This window comes from Dama dama, chromosome 9 (assembly GCF_033118175.1).
Source record: "Dama dama isolate Ldn47 chromosome 9, ASM3311817v1, whole genome shotgun sequence".
In the NCBI taxonomy this organism is placed as follows: domain Eukaryota; kingdom Metazoa; phylum Chordata; class Mammalia; order Artiodactyla; family Cervidae; genus Dama; species Dama dama.
In genome coordinates this window covers 25,314,104-25,339,823 of record NC_083689.1, presented here as the reverse complement: position 1 = coordinate 25,339,823, position 25,720 = coordinate 25,314,104, and the positions used below count along the sequence as shown (strand labels likewise).

Here is a 25,720-nt window from a genome sequence, read left to right as displayed (position 1 = left end):
AGTGGGTTTAGGGAGGCAGCTGCCTCCTGTGGGCTAGCCCCACAGAGGCACTACTCTTCAGGCATCCTTCTTGACCCACCCAGTCATGGGGCGCATGCCCTGCCCTGGACTCCAGAATCACAGTGTCTCCCAGGACAGAGGCAGCTTCTTCCCAGAGGGGCTGTGGAAGTCTGTGAGGCTAACTCTAACCGAGGGATTCTGAGCAGCTACGTCCCTCAGATGGTGTTCCAGAACTACTTCTCTAACAAATTACCATAAACTTAAGTGGCTTAAAACAACACAAATTTATTTTATTTCTGTAGGTCAGAAATCCAAAACGGGTCTCACTGAACTAAACTCGAGGTGTCAGCAGGGCTGCGTTCCTTTCTGGGGAACTCTAGTAGACAGTTGGCTTCCTTGCCCATTCTGGCTCTTAGAGACCACTTGCATTCCTTGCCTTGCAGCCCCTTCTTCCATCTTCAAAGCCAGCAATGGTTGGTCAAGTCTTTCACATAATGCTGTCTGCCTGATTCTGATTCTTCTGCCTCCTTCATTTAAGGACACTCCCAATTACATTAGACCCATCCAAATAATCCAGAATAATCTCTTTATTTCAAAGTGAGCTAATTGGCAACCATAATTCCCCATTGCCATGTAACGCACAGACTCCATACGTTAAGATGTGGACGTCTTGATTCCACCATGGACCATTATTCTGCCTACCTCCTTTGGGTTCTCCAGAGGCCCTGTTCTGAGACACAGAAAGCAGGCCAGACCAGACCACAGTCAGGATGTGCCCACCCTTATTAGGAGAGGTCCTTTATGCTTAGGTCCTCTCCTTCAGCTCAACCTGTTCTTGATTCCTCTTTTCCCATCCTCTGCTCCCAATCTTAGGTAGAGAGGAGTTAGGTAGGAAGCGCCAGGGAGTGTGGACATGGGGGAGAGGGGATGCAGGCTGGATGCAGCAGGGCTGTAAGAAGCCCTGGGAGCTGCGCACCTCCCACGCAAAGACCCTTGGGCTTCTAAGGACTAGGGCCTGAGCCTTGTCTCAGAGCACTCAGGTGCTGAGGTCTAAGGGTAGGTCCAGGCCTGGAGCAGGCAGCCAAGTATTGAAGCCCCTCTACCTCAGCATCTCTGACTGCCCTTGACAGCCAGAGCTTACCTGGCCCCTTTCCTCAGTGTGACTGCTTGTCTGCCTTTACTCATTCCCTTTTACCACTCCTTCTCTGGGCCTCAGGCTGGAACTTTGTGGGGGCCTGAGGGAGCCATGGACCCTGTGGAGCCTCTGTCCCTGGGCTGCCTGCTGAGGTCCCCAGCGATCTAAGACCCAGGAGGAGGGCTACCCTCCAAGTAAGGTGACCAGCTTACCCCATTTGACCCAGGACTTTCTCAGTTTTAGCACTGAAAATTCCCACATCCCATGAAACTCATCTGTCCTGAGCACACTAGAACACTTAGTCATTCTACCTCCAAGGCCCTTTGCCCCTACTAATCTACTCTAGATTACCTCAGCAGCCTGGATGGATGGCCCTTTGGACTCTTTGATGCCAACCTCTGCGTGGTGTCTGGGAGCAGAGATCTGGGGGCTGATGAAAGGCTCCAGTCGAGTGCTGGGGAAGCACAGATCCCAGCTTGCAGTGTTCCCAGCAGAGGCAGCACTCCTGGACCCATGCCACGTATCTACATGGGGCAGAGCTCCTAAATATGTGGACAGGGGAGTGAAAAACTGTGCTTGCACCCGGACCCTAAACATTTAACAGCCCGATTACTTTGGGGTGGTGGATTGCAGGTGGCTTTAATTAATGTTTCTGTTTACTCATCTGTATTTCTTAACTCTGTACAATTAAACCATGTTCTTTTTTACTTGTGTACATTTTTAATAAAAGAAAGTAATTAATGACTCAGCCTTCCATCTCCAGCAGTCCCACGGAGGGACACAGATGGGTTGTGCTGCTTGTCGTGGGACACAGTGGCCCTTGTTCTGGGGCCTTTGGCCTCTGGCTGGTCATGGCCCATTCTGCCCAAGGCTGCCCTGCAGGGTCAGAGCTAGTTACCACTCTGTGCCCTCCCTGTCTCTCTGCCTGCTCCCTGCACCCCAGAGTCCAGCCTTGATTATCCCCCAAGGAAGGACTCAGACAAGCCAGGTGGACTGTGAGTAGAGAAGGTGAGCAGATGCTAACTGCAGGGCTTTGCCGGCCCAGCATTTTGGAAATGTCCTCAAGCGCCTCAAGATCCTGCCTGAACAGGATCTCCTCCTGTGAGAATATGGAGATGAACTGCTTGCCTTGGTGGAGCTTCCAGTCTGGTCAGAGTGGTTGGGCACGTGGGGAGTAGCAGACAGGAAGGGAAGAGGCATTGGCTGGTGAGGTTTTGCCTGTGTGAGCAGTCAGATCTGTGAGGGCCCCAAGACTGCATTGCATGTGTCTCAGTCTGGCCAGAGACCAAAACTAGGGTCCTCCTGAGGATCCTGAGGAAGGCCTCTCAAGTGGGTGGCAGATGGTCTCCTAGGAGGAGAACTCAAGTGGCTTGACAGTTCGTGACAGAAGTGCGGCAATGAACTGTTTTCAGATGCTGTTCTGAGTCTTAGAAGTCTGAACATCCTTCAGGCCCTCCTCTGCCACACCCCTCCGCCTGGCAAGCTCAGAAGGAGCACTGGAAGGGGAGCTCTGAGTCCCCATCAGAGGCAACCACGTTCCACCTCCCACAGGCAAGGGCAGCAGCTCCACCCCAGTTTACCATCGCTGTTGTATGGGCAACATGAAAGGACTTCTTGACTTCTCTCAGTTTTAAAGAATGCAACTGCTCTTATGGCCTAATGACTCCCTCCCTCCCTGTTCACCTACCAGATCCCTAAAGACCAGCTCCACACAAGCACACAACTTCCTCGTTCCGTGAAGTCAGCTTTCTCAGAGAAGCCTGACACACAATTTCCTCCCCCCAACCCCGACCTGAGGACTCAGATGGCCTGGGCCACTTACTTTGCTCCTGAACTATGATCCCAAGCGTACCCCTTCACCTGTCTGAACAAAGGTGTGGCTGGATATTTCTAACTGTTGTGCACCTGCCCTATAGTTCTCGGCCGATTTGGGATTGACAGTGTGAGGGAGAAGACACACCCACCTGGCTGGCAAGGGAAAGGGGAGAACAAAGACAGAGAAGGACCCAGACCAGTCAAAGGCAGACGGCCAGAAATGGAGCTAAGCGGCACCCTGGCTGTCTCTCAGCAGGGTCCGAAGGGTGGGGGAGGCCTTTCCTGAAAGAAGCTTGCCAGTGAATCTGAAAGCCCACCTGATGTAGGGCTGCCAGAGGTGCTGGGTTTTCTCAGGGGTCACAAAGCCAGGAGTCGACTCAAAACAGCCAGAGGGTGGCCCCAGCCTTGTGTCTGAGAGTTAAGATGCACCATTGACAGGCTTGGCTCCCACCCAGAGCCAGAGTCCAGATCTCTGAGGGCCCCAAGGACTTAGCAAAGAGTCTGATTTACAGCAGAACAAGAGAGACCCGGTTGCCTTGCTCAGACAGAAACGCAGCTGAAAAAATCCTCTTGGATCCCTAGGGCTGAGCCAAGGCCTAGCAGGCTGGAGTCCCCTGGAGCTGGGAGCTGGTTCACAGAGACTTGCAGGACTAAGCCCTGCGCTGAGGCCAAGTTACAGGCCAGTGTTCCACCCTCGGGGGCCCCACCCACTGAACTGCAGGTGGCCTCCAGGGCATTTGCATCACTTCCCTTTAGGACCAAGTCAAGCCTCACCTCACTGGGGCCCCGGTGGCCCACAGCCTAGTTGCCTGGGGTGGGGGCAGGGAGCTGAAGAACGGGGTCCCACACAGTGTCGGGGCAGCTGCAGCTTCTGCTGCCTTCCATGTCTACAAATGATTTTTGTACATGAGATACTAGCTGCCCCAGGCAAGCTATCCCAGACCTCTTCCCGAGGTCTCAGTTTCCTCCTCTCTGGGCAGCCTGACACTGTGGAACCAGTCTGGGCTCTGGGCAGACAGATGTAGGTTGGAATCCAGGCCCCATGCTGATTAGCTGAATCATCCCGGACAAGCGCCTTGTGCCAGCTGAGCTTTGGTTTCCGTGTCGTGACCAGGGGCTGCAGTGGGGTGCCAGAGCCATGGTGCGTACAGGGAGCTTGGCAAGCCCCGGGTGCAAAGTGAGCCCTCAGGGCATGTTGTCATTACCTAGCCGGACTCTGAGGTCCTTGGTCAGTTCTGCTCCTCTCTGAGCTTGTGGAGCTGGATGAGGGATGTTGCGGTGGGCAGACGTCTGTCTGTCCCCTTATACTCAGTCCCCACGTCCTGGCCTCATTGCCTCCAGTATCTTCCCAGTTTAAATTAAACTCAGCATAGACTCCCTCAGCCTGCCTCACCGCTGACCTTACAGAAGTAGGGGGTTCTTCTACAACTCCCCACCCCTAGGAAATGGGCAGAAATGGGTCTCTTGGGAGCTGCCTAGAGCTGGGAAAACCACATGGCCGTGCGTACCCTCGTGCTGCCTTAGACTTGGCCTCCCAGGCGAGCCCTGGCTGACAAAGGCAAGCCTCACTCTGCCCAGTACTTTGACTCCTGGAAAAAGAAGTACATGAGCTCCTCATTCTCCCTGCAAGCCTCTGCCCCTTTGACTGGCACGAGTAAGAAAGGTGAGTGCAGAGTTCTGATGAATTTCAAATGTCGTTGTGACGGGAGGGTTAGCTGTGCCCAAATTGAGAAAGGGCACTACGTCTGACAGACAAAAGCTTCCTGGGTGCTCCAGCACGGCTGCTGGGGAATCCTGTACCTTGCTCACACAAGGATTTTTGGATGTGTGCAGACTGTGTAAAAGACCAAATGTTCCCAGGGAATGACAGACAGCCTGGGTGTGACCCAGCCCCACCAGCCTGGGGGCATCACTTCCAGGGGAAAGGACCCCACCTCCAGCCAGGCGCAGGACTTTTTCCAAGACTTCAGTTCTGTCTTTGGCAGTCCCCACCCAAGACTTCCAGAAAGATCTGAGAAAGTGCTTATCTTGCACACAGTACACTGAGAGATACTGCACACTGATATGTCAAGAAGGGATGATTGGCATGTCTTCCCTAAAGGTTTTCTAGGAAGCTAGCATACTAGCCTCTAGCTTTCTTTCTGTTGCCAAGTGAGCTGAATGAATAACAGCCCAATTAAAGGGACACCTTCAGAGTAAGGCGAGGAAATTCCTTTCACTAACCAGAAACGCCCTGGAACATCTGTAGACTTGGCAGTTCTGCCCGGCGTGCCTGAACCCTACTTTGTTGGTTTATCCCGTTGGAAGGTGGGCCTTCATGTCAGTGAGGTTCTCACAACCGCCGCAAAGCAGATCTTTCTATGAACTCCTAGTCCCTCAGCCAAGAGCTTCTACCATTAGTGCTTCAACTGAAGTTCTTGCGAGTAAGCCACAAAAGCATTGGCAGGTTCTTCAAATGAATTTAAATTATTATTCCCAAATCTGACACAGATTATACTGATGTTGCTCCATTTCAGGCACTACTTGGCTAATGAGTTAGTGTCAGCTGCCATCATCCTTAAGTGAGCATTGGACTTTCCTTTTTCTCCTCAGGCGTGGTGGGGTGTGGTAAGATAGCTCGCCATCCTGGAAAATCTGGCTCCATCTCACACTACCCCTCCAGGTCTGGCCACTGGGACCCAGCTCCCTTGTGATGGGGAGGGGGATATTTTTGGGGTCCCTTCTGGAGATTCCAAGGAGTTGGTTCCAGTTGTCTCAGATGCCTAGGGTATGAAGAGTTGGAGACCAGGACTCTAGAAACTCCGTCTTGGCTCTAGAGATTGGGAGCTCATTGATGGAATTCCTTTCCCATTTTGGAAACTTATAAGTGATGAACTTTGTGTACTAAAACGTGAGAGATATCCATACCTACCTGGGACTTCAGCATATCCACTGCCTACTTACTATCAGGGATTAAGTCTGAGGTCCCTGCTGTTTGCTCTGGGTTGCATGCCTCCCCCGACATCCCTCCTAGGTCTGATCTACCTGGCTTCACACTACTTCCAGCCTTCATTAGTTGGAAAAGCCACCCACTAGACCTTGCCAAGCCCCCAGTTAGAAGCCATAGAAGGCTGGCCTCCCCCAATACTATTTTTCACAGTAAGGGCTGGGCCCTGGAAGAGCTGGGAAAGGCCTTATTCCTCTCCTGTCGCCAGGTGATGTTACTCTTGGAAGATCCAGGTGGATCTTCTGATGGGCAGGGCTTGAAACGAGTCTGTCTAGACCTCCACAAGTAGAATGCCTACCCAGCAGGAGGCCATCTGCCATTCAAGGAACAATACTTTATGCCTTGCAGAGAATGGCTGACTGAACTTTTACCCATTTTCCAGTTTTTTCTTTATTTTCCCACTCAGCCTTCCCTCTCTCACACTCTTTCCAGACAGCTCGGCCCAACAAGGGGTTTCTCGGACCAAGAATATGGTCTTCATTTTCCTGAGCAACCCCTTCACCGCCATGGCTTCATTCCCTGGAGGATACTAGTGATGCCTGCTGGCTTTCCTCGGCTGGCCTGCCTACTGCTGGGTGCCGTTTAGCCCTAGAGCCAGCCTGCAGAGAGAAATGAGAAAAGCCCATTTCCAGACCTCTGAATCAGTCCTTCATTGCCTTGTATCAGTGATTCCCAACCTGCAGTTTTCAGAAACACTGTCCTGATTCTTCACCCAGAGATTCTGTGTGTGTTAGCCTAGCCAGAACCCTGAAAAGATGTGCAATAAGGACTTCTGCTTCATGTAAGTTCATCCAAGATTTTCCTAACACATTTGCACATGGAGCTGTTACACAGTACACTGCAGGGCTGATTTTCAGCACCAGTTATTATTGACTGTCAAAACAGTAAAATACTTTTGAACAGTCAGGTGAATAGTCCCAAGCCCCAGTCCCCAGTGTCCTCCAGCTACCCCAGCCCCTCCCCCTCAAATCTGTTCCCAATCCAGTATCTACCTGTACTGTCCAATATGGTAGCCACTGGCCACGTGTGGCTTTTTGAATTTTAACTAACTAAATGAAACTTTAAAAATCCAGGGAAATCCCTGGCATCCAGTGATTAGGACTCCAAACTTCCACTGCAGGGGGCATGGGTTCTATCCCTGGGTCCAGGAACCAAGATCTTGCATGTGAGCAGCACAGCCAAAAAAAATTTTTTTTAATCCAGCTCCTCCATTGTACTGGCCACATTTCAAGTGTTTGGTTTAGCACATGTGACTATACCACTGCCGGTTGTAGTGGACAACACAGACAGAGAACATTCCCATCACTGCAGAAAACGGACAGCAAGTTATGCTCAGCATAGAAGGCCTTGGGGATCTTTATGGGGCTGGTGTCTGATCTGATGGTGACCATGCTGTGTTAACTGATAACTTTGTGAAGTAGCACCTGAGTACACTTGCATTTGAGTTTATAGCAAAACATTAGTTGATGGCACATCCCTCAGAAGAACTCAAACCTAACACTCCTTGGGCCCCAGGAGCCCCAGGTCAACTCATAGCTCTACCTGTATAGCCAAGGGCAATGACTGTATTTACATGAACATGTCCCAGTGCCACAACTGTCCTTTCTCCTGCCATCTTCTCCATGACCACAACTGAAAGGATTTCACAAAAGGTGTGTTATCACTCATCCCAAAGTTAAGCTCAGGCAGGATGCCAACACTGAATCCATCAGAATGTGTCTATGAAAAGTAAAATCACCTATGATTTATCTCTAAATAAAAGGCCACAACCCTTATAAACAATACAATTTTTATAAAAAGACAAATGTACATATTTACACACATGTAAATGTGTGGTCACACAAGACTTAGTGGTCAGATGGTATTTCCAATTTTAAATCACACCAAGGCGCTCACGCTTGCCTCTCTGGGCCTGCTGGGGGCTGCCGGGGCCTGCCTGAGGGGGCACGTGGGAGCAGGGCAAGGCACAGTATAAATAAATGCGAAGGCCAAGAGCTTGAGAAAACGTTAGTGTACACCTCTGATCAGAAACGTGGCAAGGTCCACAAGAAAAAGTGCCAGTTTTTTTTCACAAGCCCCTCAGCCTAAGCAGGGAGCAGGGCAGAGCTCCTCTGAGGCAGGGGGGGCACTGTCCCACAGGGACCCCATTCTTCCTTCACATTTCACTGGCTTTGGAACAGTCCCCAGGGCTCAGCTAGGAGGGGAGGCGGTCACTTTGGGAACAGGATCCACTTAGTGCAATTGTCTCTTAGTGCAGAGCCCGCCCTGGAGTCGGTGCCGTGTTTTCTGAGGTCACTGGTCCGTTCCCTCGGGCCAGCTCAGGGATAGCAAAGCCCTCTCCAGGCAGTGGGGCTCAGAGGGGAAAGCTGGAGGCTGACTCCTGTCTGCGACTGCCATCTGACACGCCAATCTCAGATCCCAATCTTCCCAGGAGGCAGGGCCAGCTTTACCCCACAAGATGAGTCCAGACCCTGCCCTGCCGGACTGCAGGGGGCCACTGTCCCGAGGAGGCTTCACCCTTGGTCAGCAGTGGGGTCACACTTCATCATATCAAGGGGCCACAGGATTTCTGCTTCTCTGCACCACCACCACCATGATGCCAGGCCCTGTGGCCTAAAGGAGTCAAAGGAGGCCAGGGGGCCCGTCTATGGTGCACAAGGAATGGCCTGGACGGAGGGCAGCCTGACCGGGGTCAGCAGGCTGTCCAACCAGCTGGCATCCATGTTCTTCATATCTGAAGATATCAGGCCAATATACCCTAGAAGATATGAAGAAGGTTGTGTGAGGACAGGGGTGAGGAGGCAGGTGTGTTCCCCCACCCCACCAACCCTCCAGCCCATTCCTGGAAGGCACAGACACAGCAGCTCCTGCTGTCCACCCCTCAGCAGCCTCATCTTAGGCAAACCTGAGGGCCTGGGAGCCACAGCCAGTCTGCAAGCTGTCTGTACCCCGATGAATTTAAGAAGGATGCTTTACCTCTGCTGCTGTCTCATCCTGCCCCCAAGACTCCCCCACCACTTCCATGGTTTTTCCCATCTTTGAGAAACTATATTGGATCCAGGGTCGTCTTACCCCCAGGGCTGTCAACTTCTGGCTCCTCCTTGCAACTGAACTCTCCATAGACAGAGGTCGGCTGGGCCCCGGGTTCATTAAGCAGGTACCCCTTCCCATCCACGCTTGTCTGCTGCCACCCTGTTTGCTCCAAGAGCTGGGGACAGATAAATAAGAAGCCATCAGCTCACTTCCAGTACAGACTCATCCTCTGGCCCTGCCCGCAATGAGCCAAAGCTTCCCAGCTAGGATCAGGTCCTTGGCTATTTTCATATTCTCAGATGGATACAGATGTGGAGTGCAGTTAGGATAGAGGCCTGGAGGTGAGGGTCTGCCCTGGGCTAACATTCCCACATCTACCTTCCGGCATAGAATCTCCAAGACCTCCCTTTCTATAGCGTAAGGACATACCAACTGGGAGGGTGGCTTACAGCAATGGTTAACATGCTAAGAAAAGATGCCTAGAAATTTCAGCTAGAGATAGGGAATTATGCCCATGTCTCCATTTTCTGTGCTGAAGGAACACAGCCTGGGTACAGCTACTGCAAAAACTTTTTTTTATATTTATTTTAAAAACTGAAACAGAAAAAAACCTGGAGAATAATTTGCTTTAAAAAAAAAAAAAAGCCATCATGTTACAGATCCCAGAGGCTGATTATTGAAACCTGATGTGCATTTCCCAAACTAACAGGACTGGGGCATGTTGGGGCGGAGGACGCGGGCCAGGGACCCAGCACTGATGGGAGCTGAGTCAGAGCTATCTGAAGCCTGCTTTAGGACAGCATGTCAGAAACCCAGCCTCCCTCCTGCCCTCATTCCCAGTGTTTCTTTCCCGTCAGCCAAAAAGGCCAGTGGTCCCCAACCACACGGATGTGACACTTGTCGGACTATGCAAGCCAACAGGTCACAACAGCAGCAGCTGCCTACCCTCCAGTTTGGAAGCCCTCACTGAGAAGTAGCCACCTCTAAAGGGCACCAAAGGAGGAAGGAAGGGGCTTTTACCTTCATGATGTCCTCAGTTAATTTCCCTTCCTCGTCCTCATCTGTTGCAGCTGTGGATGGGGAACAGCAGAGAGGTTAGCTGAGGTCAGCCAGGCTCACCCTGAAGTGCTAGCCCACCCGGTCCCCCTGCCCCTTCACACACACACACACACACAGAGACACACACACACACTGGCCTACACACACACACACACACACACACAGACAGACACACACACAGATACACACACACACAGACACACAGACACACACACACAGATACACACACACACAGACACACACACACACTGGCCTCCCAGCAGATGTCTGCCTGCCGTGAAGATTACAGAACAAAACATTGTCCTGGTGACTCAGCCTCTTGAACCCTGAAGCCACACCTCTTCCCACCTTTTCCCTCTCCTCTCCAGCCCACCAGTCAGCTCAGTGCCAAGCGGAGTTCTGAGCGTCTTTTCTCCCTCAGGAAACCCCTCCTTGGACCCCAACAGGAAGGCCAGGCCCCAGAAGCACGAACCTTCGGAGGTGGAGGGCATGGGCGACACCTGAAAGTTGTACAGGTCGCTGGTGCTGTCTGGCACGGCTTCCACTGGAATGGGCCAGATAGAGAGAGTGCTACTGACGCTCGGTGACAGCGCTTCAGGACAACAGAAACTGAGGGTCAGAGCTGTGTGCTGTCTTAGTTTGCCAGGATACCCAGCATCCCCCACATCCCCCGCCCCCACTTATAGCCTGCTCCAACAGGCCACCATCCACAAGCTCAGTGCCTGCTAGATCCAAGAGTAAGAGCCTTCCCACCAATCTATGCGGTTCCCTGACAGCCCCAGCCCTCCTCACCTGGAGTGAGAGTCCGTTCAATGTCTAGGTCCTGCCCCATGTAGCTGCGAACTGTGTAGTTGCTATGGTCATCGGGCAGGGTGGAGCTACTGAGTCCATCAGAGAAGGTATCGGGGCTGTATTCCCCATATGGCTGTAGAAGGAGAAAGACGCTTAGGCCTAGGCTTGCTGTGGCACTCCTTTCACTACCCACCCTGACCCTCAGGAAACCAAAGGCTAACTGCTTAGGATCACACTCACCTTCTTCTTGGCCTTGCTCTTAGCGTCTCGGCTGGACTTGGACTTTCTCTCTGTGGGGCAGATAAGCTGTCAGCCCAGCACTGGTAGAGGCAGGCATGTCGGCCCCAGCTGCCCTTCCTCCTCCTTCCCTCTCTCCCTGAGGGCTTCCCCAGGACCCAGAGCCCTTTGGGTACCTTTCCTCTGGTTCTTGGTGAGGGGTGGGAGCATCCGGTACACCCGCACAGCTGAACTGCCCTTGTTCCTGCTCTGGTCCTTCACCTCCTCAATATCTGGCAGGGAGTTCATGGCGCAGCGAAAGTTGGCCTTCCAGGTCTTGGGATCCGGCTCCTTTTCCCCTGCTTTGTATCGGCCTAGTGGGCAGGAAAGGTAGAGAGGATCATCAGGGCTATAGGTGGGAATCCTCATTTGTGCCCTGGCTCGGAAGGACAAAGACAAGGGTATCCTTAAAGCTTGCATGCTGCCAGAGATCCACAACGATCAAACCAGCAGGTATTCCTGGATGACACTGGTGCAGGCCCTGGGCTTCTCAAATGCCCAGACTTGGGCATTTGATACATCCAGCAAGCCTCCAGGAAAGGCCTACCCAGAAGCACTAGAGAGCCCAAGCCCAAAGTGCTATCTTTGTCACGGATCAAGGCAGTCCCTCTTTGGCTGTCAGCAGCCAGAAAGAAGGCACTGGTGCTTATCTGATAGTTCCAAACATGGGAGAGGACACAGAGTAGGCAACAAAGAATATTTACTGATAGGGGGACTGAGTGGTCCAAGATGGGCCAAGAGCCCCATCCTTGAAGGATAAAAGGAGGCTGCCAACCAGATGGGCCCAGGACCATTGGTCAACATCAAGAAAAAGGAAGGCCTGGATCTTTTTCACTGTCCATGCTTGCCACTGCTTTTGCCAGGGAGAACTTTAATTCAGCCACAAACTCCATGAAGCCACACTTTTTAAGATTTTGGCTTTATAAATTCCTTTGTGAACTTGCTGAAATGATGAACCTCTCCCCCAAAACAAAGGCCTGCTCCCTGCCCACCCTGAATTATGTACATCTCAGGGAACTCAGAGACCCCAGTGAAGATCCTCCATGTTAAAAGAAGTGCCTCCCCTTCTCTCCTTCCAGCTCCTCTTAAGCTAGAGTCCAGCACACTCACCTGTGTGAATGGCCCAGCTCCGAAACAGACAGGCATCCTTGTTGATATCCCAGCCATGCTTCGCAGCGTGCTTCCATGGGATCTGGAAGATCATCTCCTCCTACACAGCACACAAGCACACATACACACAAGGCTGTGTCAGCTCAGAGACCACAGGCTTTGGGCCCTAATCTGCCCAGCCCCCCAGGTCTGGGAAAAGACTGACTTCCCTTTTTCACCCTGACATCTGGCTGGGGTTGACCCATCCTGACAATGGCCTAAACAGACTGGTCCATCTCTCTGGATCTCTCAGAAGAGGCTCTGGGTTCTGATGAGCTATTGCATCATCAGGTCAGCAAAGACCTCCTTCTGCTCATTACAGATGTGCTAGGACCCATATAGAGGACCCCTGGATGCTTCTCTCTGGCTTGTCAGCACCAACATGGAAGTGAGAACTTGGTCCATTATATGGGGCTTCTCAGAACAACTGTGAACACTGGCTCCTACAAAGGGGGTCCTGGTCCTATACCTGCAGGAGCCCAGGACCAGACTTGGATGATGCCTACCTGTGTGACCCTGGCATTGACACTGTACCTCTTTATCCCTCACTGGTTTCCATGAAATGGGAGCAAAAAAAAAAAAAAAAAACCACAGTAACAAATATAAAAGCTAAGGTCCCACTGTTATCATTACTGGTGGTTAACAGTATGGATTTTTGAGTCAGGTTGCTCAGGTTCAAATCTTGGCTCTATCGCTTTTTTTGTGATCTCATTATCTACCTCTCAGTGCCTGTTTCCTCATCTGAAAATGGAGATATTAGTAAAATCTTCCTCACATGGCTACTTTGAGGATTAAATGACACAGTGTAAGTAACATACTTAACATGGTGCCCTGCTCACTCCTAGTAAGTGAGCATAGTAAGCATTAGCTATTATTATGAATACAATTAGTACTACTAAGCCTTCAGGGTCTGTTGTTCTTTTTTAAACAGCAAGAGGCCACTTGGGTCTAGACAATTGGTGCAAGATTAATTCTTGGGTCACCTGCTGGGTCAGCCGCCTCTTCCTGCCAGCAGTGCCCACTTCTCTGTTTCCTATCTGCCCAAGTGGAGCCCTCTAGAAGGCTGTGTGTGCCTGTAGAGGTCTCCCTCAGTACAGGCCAGAACTCTGGCTCTGCAGACGCTGGGAGAATCTTGCTACTGGAAAACTGTAAGTGACCTCAGGTGGATGCCCCATGCATACCTCAAGAAGGGAGGTGGGCAGAAGGCAGCCAGTGGGGCCCTGCCTAGGCTGGGTCTTATACACTCCCTGCAGGATCCACTGGGAAATACATCTACCTACTCCCTATCACTTCCCTTTTTGAACTGCATCTGAAGCTTTGGACCCCTAAAGAACATAGGTTAAAACAGTGGCAGAAAAATCCAAAGAGTAACACTCACTTTATTAATCCAGATCAGCCCTGGGATTTGGTTGGAATTAATCTGCATCTCTAGCCAAGGTCTCATGCGCATCCGAGTGATGGGCATGTTGTCTGTGAAGAGAAGACAGAAGGCTCCTATTTGGAGTCTGTTGAGCAGTCCCTGGCCACTACCCAGCCCCACCCCAGGTCATTCAGTTACCCTCTCCTGCCCTCATCTAGATACCAAGTACTACAATCATGCTGAAGAGGACTTTCTCTCTAATAAAACCGCCCTCCAAATCTTTTCAGCATCTTGAGCAACACACTCCTTTCCTCAGCCCCTCCTAGACAGTCTTGGGAGGAGACAGACATGCCAAGTGATACTTTCAAGATTTATGTTCAGGAAAAGAGACAAAACACACAGATATCTAAGTACTAGAACTTTTCTCCCCAAATTCAAATTATTTGGGAAGAGAGGGCTTCTTTTGCTTGATGCCAAGAAATTTTCCTGTTTGAGTTGTCACTAGCCGTGCACCTTCCCTAATGGACAGTCACCCTGCATCCTGGTCACCACCACCCCCCAATCTATCCTATGCCTCCCTGACAGCCACAGTGCCAAGGCCCGCACGCTAATCCTTTCGACCTGGTTGCCCTCCTTGAGTGAAGTGGCCCAAAGAACACCTGTGGCGCCTCTTCCCGCGGCTCCGGGAGGTCCTCCAACCACCCAGCGCAGCCAGCCCCAGCCCCGGCCACCTGCAGAGACAGCCTGAAACCTGGGGCCTGAGCCTGAGCTGGAACCGCCGAAAAGCCGGCGCGGGGAGCAAAGGGCGCCCACACGCTGATATACACTCGAACCCCGCGCACAGCCCTCGGATGCGCGCAACGAACACACAGGGCCACCCAGAGGCCGCCAGCGGCTTCGCGCACACAGGTCTGCGACAGCGGCCAGGCACGGACAACCTCGGCGGGGTGGGCGGTCCACGCCGCTGCCCGCCCTCCCCGCACAGCTGCTTGCGGCTCCTCCAGCGCCCTCCCGAGCCCGCGCGGGGGCCCGTCGCTCTCCCGGCAAGGGTTTTCGTCCCCCATTTCCTGGTGCCCCGAGCGCGCCTTCGTCCGATGCCACCGGTGCCCCCTGCGGCGAAGGCGGGCTCACCTCGACAGCAAACGCTATCCGACGGCAGCAACCGAGGGTCCCGGCGAGCGCTGCTTTTTGCGAGCGCTAGGAGCGCGATTCCAGTGGGAACGAGGAGAAGGCAGAGGATGCCCGGGTCGCGGAGCCGCTGGGCACGGCTGGCCTTGACTTGGCACGGCGCTCGCTGGCCTCTGCTAGCCCGACTTGGGTGCACGTCCTGCCTCGACGAAGGAGTGGCGCGCTCTGCCTGAACCGCGGCGCCGCGGAGAATCTAAACACTTAGCGGGATTCCCCCAGCCCAGGCTGGGCCCCGCCTCCTAAAGAGCCGAGAGGACGCCCATTGGCCAGCGCCGCCTCATCATTTCGGGGAAATCAGGCTGTTGTAGAGCTAGCGGCGAAGGGGAAGTACAGGGCGGCTGCCCCTCCCCACCCCCTCCGGCCTGGCGCCGCCGCCCCGGGGCGATCGCGGGCCCGCCCCGCCGGCTCCCACTCCACCCCCATACCAGCGCACCCGGGAGAAAGCGCTCCTGGAAAGTCGAACGCCCCCGGCCCGCAGTTACTCCCCTCACTCGGCGCTCACCCAGCCTGCTAGCTCCTGAGGCCATCTCTTTGCCCTTCTTTCCTGGGGATGCCCCCGGGATCTCTGTCTTCCCAGCCCCGGTGAGGGGGTCACCCCGGCACCTGCCGTCCTGTTCAGAGTGGACTCAAGGATTGAGTCCTTGAAAACCAACCTGCTTCCTCAAGCCCGTTAATGGGTGTCAAGAAGGGAGGGTTTCGGTTTTCAAACTGTCCCCTTTTCGAGGGGTGGCCCACCTCCGGGGGGTTCACCTTCCCCGGGGAAGTAAAGGAAAGCCTACCCTGCGTGGGGCTGCCAAGACGAGAAGAAATCCCAGTTTGGCCGCTGTAGTTTCCTCAACTCCAAAACAATAGCCCTACTTTGCTGCTTTACTGTGACAGAGATGATGTCTGTGAAACATCATGCCCTACTTGGGCAGCAGATGATGCGTGGTTTTCGAGGCCCCTGCCAGACTCTGTGACCAGGAGAGACCTCTTCCGCTTCTCCATCTGCATCCTTGGGACTGCCCCACTGCTGGCCTTAGGGAAAGAGAGAAGGGTTTCAGAGAAGCCAGGACTGCTGAGTTGGGGTCGGGGGTGGGGTAACCTTGGTTCCTCCTAGCACTCCTGCCTTAGGCCACCTCCACAGCCTCAAGTGGCCCTTGCCTGAGAGCCTTCCCTGGCAGCACTGGTTTAGTTTCTGGAGCCTCAGGGCTTGGTCCAGAGAGATTCTGGGCAAATGGGGTAATTGCTTACCTTGATCAAGGCCATGGGTCTAGCTAAAAGGTTGGGGAGCCCAGGTCCCAGGTGCTTTGGGAATGACAGCTATCGAACTCTTGTGCTTACAACTAGACCATGCCCTACTTGTACTCCTAGAGGCTGGGCTGAATGTTCATATTTCTCTCCAGAGCTCTGGCCAGCAGGCTTCTTCCTTCATCTCCCCAAAGCTGCTGACTCAGAAGTAAATCTCTCTTCCAGGTCAGGTTGGTTGTATCATTCCGGTCACCCCAGCTCTCCCTCCATAGCAGCACCCCGTTGCAATGTTTCAGGCTATAAACAGACATGTGGATGCACCATTCCACCTGTCAGTCACACTATAGCTTTCCTCCCACAGAGGAAATGGATGGGTTAATCCAATTCTGGTACACCAGAATCTGATGCTGTGACTAAGGCCACACTTGGTTCCCAGGAAACCAATAGGAATGGGTCAGAGCTGTCTCCCAGATACTGATGGCTGGGAGAACTGAGAGGCAGAGAGACAGGAGAAACTGTGAGGAATGAGACTACCTGGGTGTTAAGCAAATGCAAGGTGCTGAGGCCCTGGAAGGGGGAGAAGGGTTGGGGTGCTTTAAATGACAGGAGGGAGTGGGAATGCACTACAGAAACCAACACCTTTCAAGCAAGAAGAGAAGAAAACAAGTGGCTCCTGAGTTGCTAAGTCTGTTTTCTGTGCAGCAAATGGGTGCTTGTCCTACCCCTAGGAACCTGACATATCTGCTGGAAAATGCAGAGTGAGATTAGAGAAGTGAAGTTTGCATTTGATGTCGTCTGAGACATTGACCTTGGGAAGGCAACAGGAGAGAGTAAAGTGTGCTTTAAAATAAGAATTTTAATTCATAGATAATCATCTGTATGTATACATCTCTAATGAGCATCTTTCTGTGTCATGAAATGTACTTCTGCAATATCATTTATAATGGGTATATATTATTCCACCATAAGGATAAATAAAAATTTACCCAATTAATCCCCTATTGTAGGACAGTTAGGTTATTTCCATTTTTTCATAATACAGACAGCACTGTGTAGCTAAATCTTTGCACACACCAATCATTTTTTTGCTAAGGAGAAATTCCCCAGTGTTAGTATTTACCAGTGAAATTGTCATTTTACATTTTTGAAGTGTTCTTTGCCTTTTTTTTTTTTTAATTTTTAACTTTAGGGATTCTTACATACTCTTGATGCTTATTATGATTGGAGGTGCTATACTTCAGATCAGTGAAATAAAGCTAACCCCTGTTTAAGCATCTCACATTTTTATGTAACTGTTCTTGATGAATCCCATTCTAAAATGTATCACACATTCCTTGTGAAGCTGGACAGACGCATTTTGTCCTTTTTAGGTTTCTGTCAGTAATTCGGGGCTGGCCTTTCCACATTTCTGACTCAAAATACTCTTCTGTACTTCCAGCCATCCCCTTTGGGCAGGTGACCTCCAAAACCATGCTGTGGCTGCCTTCTGGCTGCTCCCCTACAAACCTAACCACAGATTCCACACACAGCAAACAACTCTTGGCCTCCTCTTTCCACACTGCCCCCAGCACATTTCTTCCTAGTCCCAGCTCCCTCTCTGGTGAAGTCTTTCCCATCCTCCTCCCCCCTTGGCCTCACCTGGTCCTCTGGGTTTTTCTTCCCTACATCAAGTCCTGCTTTCACATTTGAGGATCAGACTGTTGTTGCCACAGCCTCCCCCTGGGAGTGCCTCTCTGTCTGGCCTGCCCTCCAGGCACCTCTGCACTAGAATTATTTCTGTAACTTTGATGATCTCCCTAACATTTAGGGTACGCACGGAAGCTTTGAGTTCCCTTAGACTCTTTAGCCCCACATTCAATTCACTGCTGACTCTGGTCCCAAGGGTTCCATTCCAACCTTCTGTCCCACAACTCCCCTACCCTTGGACTATAGGGCCATGGAAAGATAACACAGAATTTGAGTTGTGAAGCTGCATTCTTGTGCTTTTTGCCACTTTTCCGTGTGACCTCAGGCAAGTTACTGTCCTTCTCTGGGTCTCAGTTTTCTCATCTGTAAAATAGAAGTACTCTCTGCGCATCTGTCCTGATTGTTACAAAGATGAAAGAAATTATATAGACTATCAAATTCCTTTCTCAAGTGTCAGACATTACTCAAATGACATGTACTCACAGTAATGCATGAACCTTTCACTGTATTTCCATTCTCTAAACACACTTTGTATTTTTCCCCTGTCTTTGCTCTTTCCATTTGCTCCTCATCCCTGACTTCCTAGGATACTTGCATCACTCACCTTACCTGCTGCCCCCCCCCCCCACTCCCCCCACTTCAATTTTAGTCTCTGTTTTAAGGCCCAGAGCAAATGCCTGGTCTTCTATGAAGCATCTCCAAAGCAGCCAACCAGAAATCCTTCCCCTCCTCAAAACCCCCTAGCCCTCAACTTTCATATTGTCTTTTCTCTTCTACTTATCACCTTCTGGGTGGTGATTCTCTGTGGAACAAAGTCTGCATTTGTTTTTCGTTTTTTTTACCAGCTGAACATTATGCAAGATCTTAGTTCCCAGGGATCAAACCCATGCCCCCTGCAGTGGAAGCACAAAGTCTTAACCACTGGACCACCAGGGAAGCCCCAAAGTCTGGTTTTTCTGCAAGAGACCCGAGGGTTTTCTGCAGGGTTCCTCACACTGCAGCTGGAGTTAGCTCCGGAGCAGGGTCTCACTCAAGGATACCTTCCATCTATACTGTCACTCAGTAAGGGTACATTTATTGCAGCTATTCTGTACTAGGGTCTGGAGTTTTCTGGGCTGGCAGATGAGGCTGACTGGCTGGCAGAACCACCTCTGCAATCAGGCTGCTGAGGGCAAGATCAGCTATCTGGAAACCTTTTCCTCGATGGACCAAATCATGCCCCCAGTCCCCTCTCTCAGGCTCTCAGAGGCTCTCAGTGTTCACCATCCAGGGTGGGTTCCAGTTAATCCTGAAGTACAGGACCCAGCAAGGCTTTAACTAGGTTTTTGAGAGTAGTGCAGCCCTGGGCCCCTATAAGGCCTGCCACCCAGAGAAGAGGCCACAGTCCCCAAAGCAGATGAAACCCAGCAGGCATTTCACCCCCCAGGTCCAGAGAGAGGGCTATCTTTGATGCTAAAAGTCCATCCCAGCCATCATTTATTTTCACAGCAACTTGGAAGCAGGGCAGTCCTAAACTATGAAGCGCAGAACACAAAGTCAGTCATAAAATAATATAAAAGCAACACAAAGCTTTAAGTTAGAATCTAGGCATCATCACCCTAGCTGAAATGAGCCTAATTGGAGATGAAGAAAGTCATTTTTTAATTCATTCAACAAATATGAATGGCACTCCTGCTCTGGGTCACTTCCAGGTTTGGCCCTGGAGATGTGCTCAGGCACAAGACTAGCCCCTCCCCTCTCACAACTCAGGCAAAAATGGTGTATGACACAGCAGAATACACGTTGTGCTGTTATAAAAATACTAAACGCAGAGTGGGAGGCTGCAGCTGACTGGGAAAGCACTAGGGGTCTGGCGATATAAGAGTGGGCCGAGGATTGCTCCAGCGCTCTGGGACCGGAACCCCGGAGCGGGAGCTGGGTGTCAGTGTGGGCTGCCGCTGATGCCCTCTGCAGTTTCATTTCTTATAAACACTGCGTTGGGAGGAAAAGCAGCCTCGGCTCTCCAACCACCCCAAGGGGCCCCGAGGCGGGGCTGAAGCTCTGTGGCCAGGCTCAGTGGCCGTGACCCGGAGTGGGGCTGGATTGGACCTGCACCCTCCTCCACCCTTCCTACTCCCACCCCACCCCCGCCAATGGGTCTTGCACTACGGCCAGCGCCCCTGGCAGGCTTCTTGGCCTTGCTAGGGGTAACAGCACCCCTACTTCGTCCTGGGTAATCGAGTCCCGGTCTGGAGCCCCTCGCCCTAGGTGACCCAAGTTCACGCTTCCCGGGGTCTGAGATGGGTGTGTTTTTGGAGGGGAGGGGGCGCAAGCTCTTCCGGCCAACTTCCACATTCCTGCTCGGCCCAGGCTGGGGGTGAGTTGGGGTGAGCGGCCGGCTCTGGGCAGGCCGGCTTCCTGGAAAGGGAGGGAGGGAAGGAGAAAAGCAAAGCCTCCAGTCCTCGCGGCCCGGGTGGCGGCCTGGGACCGCCCCTCCCCCTCCGCAGCTGGCTGCCCCGCCCGTGCCAGGCAGCTCACCTGCCGGCAGCCGGCCGGGGCACTTCCTCCTTCTTCGCCCAGCCTCCCGCTGCGGGCCACAGGTTTGCAGCCAGCTTCGCAGCTACAGGCTGTGTGATCTGGGGCAAGTTGCCAAACTGCTCTGTGCCCGCCCTCCCCCCCGCCACCGCACGATGAAGGGGTGGAGAGTCGGAGTACAGAGCTCTTTGTAAACGCCCCTGCCCTTCCTTCTTATCCCCCCTGCGCCCCTCCCCTGGTTTGGCGGACGCACAGTAGGCGCACACAAATGGCGCCCACCTCTACATTGTTGCAGGGGAGGCTGTGTTGCCTGCCCCCCGCCCTCGCTGGGCACTCCGCCATCGGATGCAACCTGAACGATCGGGTTAGAACTGCAGCTTTCCCGCGGGCGGTGCTGAGCCGCTGGGGACGACACCTGCAGGGGGTGGGCGCCTAGCGCAGCCCTGGCACTCAGAAGGGCCTCCCACCTCCACCTCGGCTCCGTCGGTCCGGGAGGGGCCGCTCCGGCCGCCCAGTTCTGACCCAGCCCCGGGCGCAGGCCCCAGTTGCCAGCTCCCGGCTGGCGCGGGGGGCGGGGCCTGGGTTTCGGTTTCTTGCAAACGCGGCGGCGACAGGGAAATCGAGGAGTTTCCGGGAACCTCGCCGGGAGCGCAGAGGCTCGCGAGCTGCGGATGCAGGAGGAGGAGGGGGACGGGCGGGTGTCCAGTGTCGCGGGCCCGTGGCCCTCTGGAAGTTCCAGCGGGAGCCGGGGAAAACCGGCCTTGGAAAAGCCCCACCTGCATGCACCTGCCCCCAGCCTCCTCCCGGGCGGCGTTTGTTCCTAAGGGAGCGTGGTGCGGTGTGGATGCAGGGGCTACACTTGCATGCGAAGACCGGACTGTCAGGAATGTGGAGGCCCCCCTCAAAGGGCCGAGGTCCCCAACTGTAACACTGGCTTGTTGTGTTGTCTTCATAACTCTTATCATTGTCTTCATAGCACTTATCATTGCTGAAATTATCCTTTGTGTGTATGTGCTAGAGGATTCCTCCCACCTGTCTTGGAGCCCCTTGAGGGTGTGGCCCTGCCTGCCTAGTCCAGCCTGCTGGGTCCTGAGAGCCTCTGATGGGGCTAACACAAGGAGGATATCAGGTGAGTGCTTATTGAATGGATGAAGAAATGGAATGAGTTAGAGGCATTTAGGGTGGCCCCTGTGGCCTTCTGAGCTGCTCCCAGGGGAGCTGCTCCCTCGGGGCCCCCAGCTGTTCTTGCCCCCTAGCCTGGTCAGGTCAAGCTGATGCCCCAGCTGAAGGAAGTCCCACTCTGTAAGAGAGGCCTCAGCCTCCTAGGGAGGGAGTCCCCTGTGACTTCCAGAGAACTGCCCTCCAGATGGGGTGGCTGGGCAGTGAGCACACTGTCGTCATCACAGAGGAATGTTGCTGTGGGGGTCGGTCACTTCCTTCCCTCTCCAGGGCTTGCAGCTCAGGCCTGGGATAATTGGGGGTTGGGCCTGCATCTGAGCCAGTGAGGCTGGGAGTTTGGGATGGTGCGGCAGAGTCTAGCACCCTACCCTGACCTCTTCAGACCAAAGTCATGCCTGTGGTTAAGGTGGGCTGTGCACACATATTTCCTAAATCCTTGCTTTGGAGCTCCCGCATAAAGATCTCCTTGCTTATAGCCTTGAGAACATGGCTCTTCGAAAGACAAATCAAACAAGTAGAGCTCCCTGAGTCCAGAGAAGCTGAGGGTGGAACAGTGAGTACCAGTGGCCACTCTGAGGCACCCAGCTAGCCAATGGAGGGGCAGACAGACCCTCAAGCATTCCTTGTCCAGTCCAGCATTGGTTTCCTCTGGCCCAGGCTCAGGAGAAGGGTGGCTGGCCTGGGAGAGGGCCAGGGAAACTCCAAATGCTGCAAGAGTGGGTCTTGTGCTATGAACACAGTCCCTAGTGACCCTGGTGACTCAGCCTGGGAATCCCAACTCCAGGGGCTGCCATGGAAAGAAGGGTTAAGACATTGAGGGGGTGCCCCTAAGGGGTCCAGAGACCATGGCAGCAGTTTAGTGAGGCTCCAGACCAAATAAGGTCTTGTCTCCTCCTTCTCTTGTGGCCCAAGTCTGGACCCACTGTTGCTGGTCCTCTGCCTAGACCAAACAGTCTCTCTGAGGCAGAGAACTCAACCCTGATCCCTGATCCTCTCCCTTAAAGTGGACTTGGTGAAGGACCTGGTCTTCGAGCGTCTATGTCGGACTTCATTTGCAGTCTCCTTTTGGAAACAGTAGATGTAGCTTAAGCTAGAAAACAGCAACAGGAGTATGTCTTTGTAGCTTGTATTCAGCAACTGCTGAGTTATAGGAATGTTCATAGAAGGAAAACAGGGCAAGAGACAGGAGAAAAGGGGGTTGGCCCAGCAGGTGCTCTGTCCTGTTCACTGCTGTAACCCCAGGATCCAGCCTTGCCTGAACACAGCAGATACCCTATGAGCGAGGTGTGGCATGGATGGGCATGGATGGATGGATGATGGATTCGGATTGTCTCAGCAGTATGCCCCCAGTGGTAAAGAAGAAGGGAGGGACATGGCTTTCCTGAGCATCACTGTGGTCATTTCTGTGTGGGTCTGTCATTCCAAGAGGATCTCTGCTCCCTTTCCAGTTGTCTTCACATTGTGTCCGCTCCTAATCATGCAGAGAGACTGGGTGTCCAGTGACATCGGCCAGCCAGCCACGTAACAAGGGGACGGGGCCGTTAACATCGGGTAGGGTTTCTCTTCCTCTCCTGGAAGGTAGGTCCACAAAGGACTCAATTTAGACAGAACCTCAGCTCAATGTGAGAGGTTCCAGTCCTTTCTCTGCATGAGTGAGTATCAAGAAAGTCTCTCTTGACTGACTGACTGACTGGCAGGAGGGGTGAAGGGTCAGCAGAGACCCACCTGCCTGGATAGTGCGGAGAAAGCACGACTGACTGCCCTCCAGCTTGGCAAGTGAGAGACTGCAATGATCATGTCACCAGGTTGGAGAGCCACTGTGATAGCTAACTCCTAGATTGCTGCTCTGGGAGTATTTCAGAGGACTCGGTCCACATTGAGGGTAAAATGGACCAGGGTTTGCTGGGAGAAGGAGCTCTTAGCCAGGAAGCCCCTGGTGACTTGCCACTGCCAGGAAATAAAAATTAGTCTCCTTTCCTCAAAAACCCTCAAGAATGTTGGAAAAGACTTCCCACAGCCTCATGGGCTGGAGCACACATGTATTCTTTGTTGCTAGTTGAGTGGTGACTCTAGAAGCCTGAAGACATAGGGGCATCTGATGGGCATGGAATGTTTCTCAGGCCCATGCCTGTACCAGCCATGCAGAAGCACTTCGAAGTGAGTCGGCACGGTCCCCATGTGCCACCAGCTACCCTGGATATAAGCTCTCTGGGGACAAAAGATGGGGTTATTACCCTCAGAGCCCCCTCCCTGACACCCAGCTCATTCCTTGCAAACAGCAGGCAATTAGTAAGTGCACTTGATTGCAGAATGACAGATGTATATCGTACCTGGAGTATGAGGCGAAGGAGCAGAGATGCTGGGATGTGGGGACAGAAGCGACTTATCTCAGCCAGAGTTCACAGGCAGCCACTCTGAGGAACTGGTGTTCAAGGGCCTTGAAGGGTGATGAGTCAGCCATGGGAGAACGTGTTTAGGTTGTAGGCACAGCCCAAGCAAAAGCCTGGAGGCTCCCAAGTGCAGGACAGATCCTGCTTGTGGTGTGGCCTTGTGGCCTTGTATGGCTGCTCCAGGAATTAAGGCTGGACCAGCCCACAGGAGCCATACCGTGAAGAGGCTTGAGTGCTCCTCAGAAGTATGGACTTGATCCTGGCTCTGCGGGGTAAAACTGAGAGTCTGATCTGTGCTTCAGAAATCTCTCTGTGGAGGAGACGCTCGCGCAACCCTGTTCTTGCATGACCATGAGAGTGAGTGCCTCCCCTTGAATGTCATACCGCAGGCCCCGATTTGCATTGCCCTTGTCTGGGACCCTGCTGCAAACCAGGGCAGGGCAATGGATAGGAGGCAGCTCGGGTCACTCCACGTGGACTGGGGCTCTGGCCACGGGGGACGGAGAGAAGTGTGCTTAGTTAACAGCAGTATCCGTGGATGGCCCGGATGTGAGATGGGTTGGAGTAGAACCCTTCCCAGGCCTTCCCAAGGTTCCCCATTCTGGGAGAAATGTAGGGAGATTCCCCACTTTGCCTAAGGGGCCATTGCTTTGATCTCAGGTTGTGAGTCTGGGGAGCTGAGGGCATTGAGCTAAAGTGTAGGACAGGTGATTAAAATTCACACGTTGTCCCAGGAATACCCAGGTCACTGGTGATCACAGCCAGAACCTGAAACAACATACCAGCACTGTTTGGCCCTGCCCTTTGGACACTGGGTGTGTGGGTACAACAGGCCAGGAAGGCTGGATAAGGGTGCCCCACTGCTGGATGGGGTGTGTCTATAAATTCATCATCCCTCTGCTGTCTAGCAGGACCAGAGTCCACCCCCAGGGCCACCTGTGTTCCCAGGGGATTCGAGTTCTACTCACAAGCCCCAGCCCTCTGAAAGCTCTGACCCCGTGACCGCAGCGCCCCCTGCTGGATAGCACCCTTCTTGGAGTCTAGGGAAGAAAAAAGGGTGCAGAGACAATGCTGACTCAGAGGGTGGGAGCAGGAATTGAGGGTGGACTTTGGCTGAGGTAGATAGGCAGGTGCCACCTGGTAAACAGAGCACCATGTTTCCTTGTCAGTAGCCTTTAGCTGACTCCAAGAAAAGGAAGAGATGGGGTTTTCTAAGGTGACTTCTGGGGGAGGCAAGAGAAGGAGGACCCTGTCTTCTCCCCTGGGGTCATAGCCCAAGAAGGCCTACATCCCAGGCTGAGCACACATCTCTTCAGGTGGGCTCAGGAACCCCATCAGGTTCTCCCAGAGCAACCCCTCTGATCCCTAGAGTGATTTGTCTTGGGACCGCGGGCCAAGGGTTAGGCCTGGGAGGGGACAGACAGTGCCCTAGGCACTCTAAAAAGAGGAAGAGTCATCCCCAGACAGAATTCCTGCCCAGCTGTCCAATCCTGGCTGAGAATGGAGACAAGGACCGGTCACAGAGTCCATGAGCAGCTGTCTGGCTTCTCAGATTCAAACCTTATCTGGACTCACTTCCCTCCTGAGCCCCAGGCCGGTGCCTGGGACACAGGGACCGATGTGGAGTGCAGTGAGATGCCTGGCGGACAGAGGCCAGGGGTGAGAGGCCACAGGCGCCAGCCACCTCCTTCCCCCATCTCTGAGCCAGGAAGCCCACAATTAAGGCCATACCTTGGGCAGCCACTTCCCCAGAAGGTGAACTTCCCCGATGAGTTGTGCCCTCCCATGACCCTGGCATCTGGAGTCCCCACCTCAGATAAGAAGCTTCTGGGAGTTTGTTTACACTGTGAGTCTCGGTTAGCGTGAAACCCGAGGCCTCGCCTGGCTCCCTGGAGCCCAGGCAGCAGTCTTGCCCCCACCCCGCGCCC

The 25,720-nt window shown here is 53.1% G+C and overlaps 3 protein-coding genes across 5 annotated transcripts in view; 1 reads left to right on the top strand and 2 right to left on the bottom strand.

The window, feature by feature from the left end:
• The window catches only part of RAD50 (RAD50 double strand break repair protein), a 246,571-nt gene that overhangs the window by 63,698 nt on the left and 157,153 nt on the right, over positions 1–25,720 (top strand). The window contains exon 4 of one of the 2 annotated variants that reach the window (XM_061150792.1): positions 21,242–21,352. The exons of the other annotated variant lie outside the window; for it this stretch is intronic. Coding sequence (XP_061006775.1) covers positions 21,326–21,352 — 27 coding nt within the window. The 5' untranslated portion in view covers positions 21,242–21,325. The remainder of the gene's footprint in view (positions 1–21,241; positions 21,353–25,720) is intronic. 2 annotated transcript variants of the gene reach the window in all.
• Positions 7,709–14,870, bottom strand: IRF1 (interferon regulatory factor 1). 2 transcript variants are annotated; one of them, XM_061150794.1, is made up of 10 exons: positions 14,737–14,870; positions 13,624–13,715; positions 12,207–12,306; positions 11,234–11,410; positions 11,061–11,110; positions 10,821–10,953; positions 10,501–10,620; positions 9,990–10,039; positions 9,009–9,144; positions 7,709–8,694 (listed from the first exon to the last, which is right to left on the bottom strand). In XM_061150794.1, exons 2-10 carry the CDS (start codon positions 13,708–13,710, stop codon positions 8,582–8,584), a joined length of 966 nt encoding a protein of 321 aa, XP_061006777.1. In that variant the 5' UTR covers positions 13,711–13,715; positions 14,737–14,870; the 3' UTR covers positions 7,709–8,581. The 2 variants fall into 2 exon arrangements, with proteins under 2 accessions (XP_061006777.1, XP_061006778.1); XM_061150795.1 differs by having other exon boundaries at positions 10,501–10,572.
• On the bottom strand, positions 15,217–21,188 carry LOC133062790 (uncharacterized). Its single transcript, XM_061152172.1, has 3 exons — positions 21,087–21,188; positions 20,503–21,043; positions 15,217–15,810 (listed from the first exon to the last, which is right to left on the bottom strand). Exons 1-3 carry the CDS (start codon positions 21,186–21,188, stop codon positions 15,692–15,694), a joined length of 762 nt encoding a protein of 253 aa, XP_061008155.1. The 3' UTR covers positions 15,217–15,691.

What these genes read in the sequence shown, in the direction of transcription:
- LOC133062790 (XM_061152172.1), bottom strand. Translation starts at nt 21,188, where the DNA reads ATGATAAGAGTTATGAAGACAACACAACAAGCCAGTGTTACAGTTGGG. An exon ending in TGACAGTCCGGTCTTCGCAT is followed by an intron (nt 21,044 to 21,086) that starts GCAAGTGTAGCC and finishes ACGCTCCCTTAG; the next exon opens with GAACAAACGCCGCCCGGGAG. An exon ending in TCCCCTGCAACAATGTAGAG is followed by an intron (nt 15,811 to 20,502) that starts GTGGGCGCCATT and finishes TCTTTCCCTAAG; the next exon opens with GCCAGCAGTGGGGCAGTCCC.
- IRF1 (XM_061150794.1), bottom strand. Translation starts at nt 13,710, where the DNA reads ATGCCCATCACTCGGATGCGCATGAGACCTTGGCTAGAGATGCAGATT. An exon ending in GGCTGATCTGGATTAATAAA is followed by an intron (nt 12,307 to 13,623) that starts GTGAGTGTTACT and finishes TGTGCTGTGTAG; the next exon opens with GAGGAGATGATCTTCCAGAT. An exon ending in CATGCCCTCCACCTCCGAAG is followed by an intron (nt 10,040 to 10,500) that starts GTTCGTGCTTCT and finishes CCCCATCCACAG; the next exon opens with CTGCAACAGATGAGGACGAG.